Genomic DNA, 6,245 nt, shown 5'->3' with positions numbered 1-6,245 from the left:
TGCCTTAGCCTCTCAAATAGCTATGACTACAGGCACCCAAGATGACATTTCAAAACAAAAAGGAAACCACCCATGTTCTATTATAGAGTCTCCCCCACACACACACCTTTTATAAAGCACCGTAATTGTTCAGTCTAGGAAGTGAACAGGCTAAATATGGATTCAAATTGCCTGGATTCAAGTACTGGTCAGGCCATTTACTATAAATGGGGAAGTTTGGGCAAATAATCTTTCTGCACGCCAGTTTCATCCTCCGTAAAGCAAGGCTGACAAAATCACATGTTTCGCAGAGTTATTGGGAAGTGTTTGCATTCCAGTTGTCATTAAATAAATAGGACTTTTTTAAAAACTCAATTTAGCTACTGATTGTATTCTATTCTTATAATACATGGTGCTTTGTTAGTATGAAAAATCTCTGAGTTTCAGGAAAGTAAAGATCCATGTTCCAGAAAGCTTTGTTACACCTGTGCCTAAAATATACTTTCAGGTCTCTCTCTCTCTCTCTCTTTCTCTCTCCTGCACCCCAAGTCCATGAAAACACATATAGAACTGACAGGCATCCACTGTTTCATTTCAAATTATGTACGCAGATACAAATGACAGAGATTCTCACAAAAATACACTCAGCCAAGCACAGAATCCACAGATCTTGGTCCATGCTCACGCTTCTGTATACTCCCCATAAAGATGGATCCATCGCCCACAGATAGAGATGGGCTCTCCAATCCCACTCAAAGCCTAGCAGCCCGCTGACAGGTCGCAAGCCACCACAGTGCCAAGCCCATGCAAAGCGTCATCACGGGCTACAGTATAGGCAGGGCCTTGTTCTTACTTCCTTTAGGTTAGTTTTATTTTAGTTGTTGTTATTGTTGTTCTTCTTAGAGTTATCATCTGCCGCTCTTTCTCCCTACCCAGCCCCCTAACCTTCCCCCTAAGGCTCCACTGCGCATGTGCTCTGCATCCCTCCCCCTCCTGGGTACCAGTCGGAGCTCCCGGGCGCTGGCGGCGGAAGAGATGGAGCAGCGTCACGAGCGCCCGGCCCCTTAAAGCTCTGCTGGCTGGAGCCGCCTCCCTCCCTGCAGCCCGCGGCAGGGATGGAGTAAAGGGGGACCCGTCGACCTGCCCGCGGGGATCGGCGATGGAGTTAAAGCAATCTTTGTCCACCCATCTGGAAGCTGAGAAGCCTCTGAGGCGCTATGGGGCGGTGGAGGAGACGGCGTGGAAAGCGGAGGGACTGGGGAAAAGTGAGTACTGAGGCGGGGGGCGGGGGACAGTAGGGGACCCGTGCGCTGCAGCCAGCGGTCGCGGGCGCGCGGGGAACGCACCGGGCGGACGCAGGGAAGCGCCCCCGCAGTGGGGCTTTCAGCGACCGGGGGATGCGCGCCGCCGCGCCGCGCCGCTCTCTCCCCGCGAACAAAAGGGGGACCCTCCGGGCTGTGCTTCCCGGGCAGGCTCGGGGCACCGCCAGGAAACTGAGCCAGGAGACTGGGCTGGACTCCCAGATCTGCCCGCTGGAAGCTGGTCCTGCAAAGTAGGGTATTTCCCGCAGCCGAGAGAGGAGGATCCTTTCTCCGCCTGGGATGCGCTAGGTCGCTGGGGCCGAAGGACGGTCCTGGAAAGCGCCCACGTCCCTGGAGAGGGGGGAGTGTCCGCTAGGTTTCCTTTTGCTCTCCCCCAGCGCCGGGTTCAGAGCACACCTGAAATTCCCAGCTTTTCTCTCCCCGCTTCCCCGCCTTCTCCTGGTCCGGGCGGGAGGCGTGGGGGAGGATTTGGAGAAGATGATCCGTGAGCACAGCCTTCTCCTTTCTCTTTTGACTCAGTTCAAGTCTTTGGTGTGGGTATAATCCTAGAAGGCTGTTCCCAAACAGACCGGCCTGTATATACTGGTTCTCTCCACGGTGTTTTGGTGTTAACGCTGAGGAATAATATTCATTTTAATGATTAGGATGCAATAGTTGAAACTTCTGCCCTCGAAGTGTAGAAGCAGGGGTTTAAGGATCCCCAATTGTCTCTGCAAACTCAGGGGTCTTCCCAGTGACCCTGCACTGCTCGCCCTAGCCTGTGCCTCCTGCCAGACTGGCAAGGGCCCTCTCGCCCTTCTCAGGGACCCCGAAGCTTTCTTCCTGGCTCTGGGTCACCATGCTTACTTAGCTCTCTTCCCCAGCATGGATCTCTAAGCTCTGTTGGGCTCAAGTATTGTGAATGTGCTTTTTTCCTGTCTTTACCTGGTAGAAAATTGTGTGTGTGCACATCTGTGTCCTCTCTCTCTACCTACAATTAGGAATTCAGAAAATTTTCCTACAGTGGCTGGGGGTAGTCTGATTATGATAGGTTCAAGTTGAAATCACAATCAAATGCCTCAGTTCCTCACCGACTCTGATGCATACCACAGGGCTCCCGGCCGCTTTCCTTCTTCTCTTCTCTTTTCTTTCTCCTTTTTGTAACCTTGGTCCTGCCTTCTATGTCATCCTTTCAAACCCTTTGGCATTAACACCAGGGCTGAGAATCTCTGTTCCTTACAAGCTCAAAATAATATCGACAATGGCTGCCTTTTATTGCTAGATTACAGTATACTAAGAACTTTGCATGCATCGTCTCCTTTAATCCCAATAATCACCTCCTGAGGTGAGTGTTACGGCTCCCTGTGCATGGATGGAAACACTGGGGTTCCTTAGGTGATCTGTTAAGTGAGAAAGCCAGGATTTGAACCCAGATTTTTGGGACCCCTAGTTCCCCTGATTTTCAACCCGAAGATTTATTGCTCTCATGGTTTTAGGAACCTCTAAAGTCTGTTGAAAGAGTCCCAGAATATGTGCAGAGATTTTATAAATATGTGGCAGCCCTGTTGGCCTCTTGAACACACAGTGGACTTGAAAAAATAAATGCTGGGTCCATGCAGAATAGAAGCCGTGCAGGGAAGTGCTGGTTTGAATCCTTGTTCTGGCCCTTGCTAGCTCTGTGACTTTCAGAACATTTCTAATCCTCATTCTGCCTCTCTTTTCTAAAAATGTATGCGATAGTGGTACCTACCATATGGCTTTATTGTGAATATTAAATAAGATAGTGTATATAGAGCTCAATACATATCCGTTGCTTCTACCATGTTTTTGCTACAACACATACAGAAGGAACCTGTTTTCATCCTCTGCAAGGAATTGCATAAAGCAACACTCCAGCCTAACCAAACCTGCAGTGTTGGTTAGTTCCTTAATACCTCTCTTCAAGCTTTTAATTTTTTCTTCCTTTTTTTATGAGGAAAATTTTCAAACATACAGAGAAATTATAGCAAGCACCCACATGTATAGCAGTGTAGCTCCTGAAATGTTTGTACTTATAAGTTCAAGGATGCAGACTTTTAAAAGTCTGGCAGAAAGGCTTCTTTATCCTCTCTCTTGCAAACCATCAAAGACTCTTGAGTCTTGCTTCCCAGGCAAGTACAAGAGCACAGTTTGTGATCTGTTTTTGCACGGATTCTCCGAATTTGGGGTTTTTTTTCCTTCTCTCTTTACTCATACAAACTTGAAGTCCTCTTAAAGTACTAATCCAGAGTCATGATTTTGAATTTGACAGTTTTGATTTCTAGACTCTCATCTGCAACCAGACATTTTTTGGATCAAAGCCTTCTTGGAACACTCTTTCAACTCCCAGGGTATCTATGGATCCATTCCATAATGTCTGGGGCCTCTTATTTATTTATTAAAGAAGTGTGGAAATTAGTACTATTGTTTTAATGCATCACATTTTCCGGGCCTTTGGAATTCATGAAATGTTGGAGAAAAGATACTCCTTAAGTCAAAGTATGCTCTGTGTAATTTCTACTCATACTTAAAGATTTTATGTTAAATACTGAGTATGTACAAAGTAAAAAGAATGGAAGATTGTAGAAAGATTGCAGACCTGGTTGGTTTTGGTTAGGGTTGTGTTAACGCCTGTAATATTTCTAATTATAATGATAGTTTTCAAATAAAAGATATGTAATGTACTACAGTATAGAAGTAAAGAATGGGCGTTTAAAAGTTAGGTGAAATACCTTCAAACCAGCTCAAAAAGCTTATAGGCTTGAGGTTTGTCACCCTGGGAAAATTGCTGAACTTCTGTGTTCACAATTGACGCTATTACCTATTCACAGTTGTGTCATCTGTGAAATAATGAACACTTGGGATTCTTGGAAGATTAAATGGGATCATGCATATAACAAATTTAGTACAGTGCCTGGCACACTACAGGTGTTCAATCCATGCTGAATCCTTGTCCTTAGTAGGACAAAAGAGAATGGCACCCAACAGTGTTCGAATAGATTCCGCTTCTTATTGCTTCTGTTTCTTTGTAAATTCTGGATAACAAGTGTGTCTGTACCACTTTCCTCATGGGAATGTGGAGAGAAAGGCTTTTGCAGCCTTGCAAACCATCTAGTATTTTCTCGTTTGAGCAGAATTCTTAGCAATTGCTCCCATCCACTGATGACGGCATTTTTCTGCTTAGCAGTGAGGTTTGTTTTCCTCAGTTGGAAAATGTATGGTGACATTTCAGTGTGGTTAGATGTATAAAAATACTGCTTTCAACAGACTGTAATTAATTGAGGGAGACACAAAGACAAGGGGCCTTTTGAAAAAGCCCAGAGCTTTTAAAAAACACAGGTTTCTGTCGTTAGGGCCATTTCTTGATAGATTAGAATGTGCCTTTAAAGGTGATCAAGATTTTGGACAAGGGACGTGGCAGGGGGCAGAAGGAGACGGACTGCCAGGATGGGTAGTAGCATGAGCAAAGGCATAGAGGTAGAAATGAATGCTCTGTGAGCAGGAGATTGGAGTAAACTAGAAACCCCACGCAGCAATCTCTCTATAAGCCCAGGGGAGATGATTCTTATTTGAAAGTCTAAGGTTGTATACTGACTAGCAAGCAGATCATTAAACTGGCCAGTGTTTCAGGTTTACTATATCGTGTGGAGACTATTTATTGGATAATAGATGATATGAATTGCTGACAATGTATATAATACATTCTTGGGGGAGATTTTGTATTATTTTCATCTGTTTGATTAAATGTGCTAATTTTATCATTTTATTTTCACATTATTTCATACATTCACTTTATAAAAAATTTAAATTCATCTAAAACATGAACACGAAAAATGGAAAACAACCATCATCTGCTCCCCAAATCCCATTTGTTCATCCAGTAAATAAATATTGAGCACCTTGTAAGTGCCAGGCAAGTGGGATAGGGGCTGCTTTCAACCAACTGTAGTTAATTGAAGGAGACACAAAGATACAGCGTTGAGCAAGACAAAATCCCTGCCGAAGTAAAGCTTGTATTTAGGGAAAATCAGGCATTGGCTGAGAGCGAGGGTATCCAATAATACATTAAGCAAAGAAGCCAGATAGTTCAGATCATCCTTGGTGTTACATGGGAGGGATCTTCTTTATCCAGTGTTCAGGAAATGCTTCAATAAGGAGATGACATTTTGCCATGTAAATAGCAGGAATCCAGGCTGTAAATGTAAAGATTTTGGTGTGTTAGAGGAGGACACAGAAGGCCAGGTGGCCAGAACCAGTGAGTCAGGGAGAGAGAGGAAATGAAGCAGAGAAGAGCCAGACTAGGTAGGGTCTTCTAGGTTATAGTTTAAAAAAAAAAAAATAGTCCAGAATTTATTCTCATTGCAGATGAAACTGCTGCGGAATTTTAAACAAGGGACCAACGTGAGGTGGTTTTTGTTTCCAAAAGGTCACACGTTAGCTACTGGATGGAGAATAAGCCATACCAAGTTGTACAAGGGAACTGAGGATAATGTAAGCAGCGTCTGATGTAGTTCCTGGTTCCTTCCTAGTCGATTCCATTTTGGACAAGTGGGAGGAACTGCCTTGAGTTTGAAAGTGTTGCTGCCCAAGTGGGTTGTGCTGCCCGCTGAACAGAGAAGAGCCAGTGCATTGGGACAGTGGAGGGTGCAATGCAGAAAGCGCTTATTCCACATAGCATTAAATGTGGAGGCGGGAGAAATTTCTCAAGTCTGCCTCTCCAAGAACTGGGGAGACAGGGTTTTTCAAGACAGTTTGATGGGCAGAGGATTAGGGGTCTGCTAATGGGCTGGCTTCAGGGTAGCACCATAACTCCTTCCGTGTGGGCTGCTGTCTAGGTGGGTCAGCTACTGGAATGTAGGACCTGGATGATACCTCAAAAACCACTCTGGGGTAAAGAAGAAAACACCAGGAACAGTGATTAATATCAAGCAGGTGAGGGGACAGTGG

The 6,245-nt window shown here is 45.0% G+C and overlaps 1 protein-coding gene across 1 annotated transcript in view; it reads left to right on the top strand.

The window, feature by feature from the left end:
• The first annotated feature begins 962 nt into the window (after positions 1–962).
• CUNH16orf45 (chromosome unknown C16orf45 homolog) overlaps positions 963–6,245 on the top strand; it is a 129,809-nt gene continuing 124,526 nt past the window's right edge. The window contains exon 1 of the mRNA XM_003790723.2: positions 963–1,244. Within this exon, the coding sequence (XP_003790771.1) occupies positions 1,139–1,244 (106 nt within the window). The 5' untranslated portion in view covers positions 963–1,138. The remainder of the gene's footprint in view (positions 1,245–6,245) is intronic.

This window comes from Otolemur garnettii, unplaced genomic scaffold (assembly GCF_000181295.1).
Source record: "Otolemur garnettii isolate 467f Iridium unplaced genomic scaffold, OtoGar3 scaffold00044, whole genome shotgun sequence".
In the NCBI taxonomy this organism is placed as follows: Eukaryota; Metazoa; Chordata; class Mammalia; order Primates; family Galagidae; genus Otolemur; species Otolemur garnettii.
This window is presented reverse-complemented; position numbering and strand designations above follow the sequence as displayed.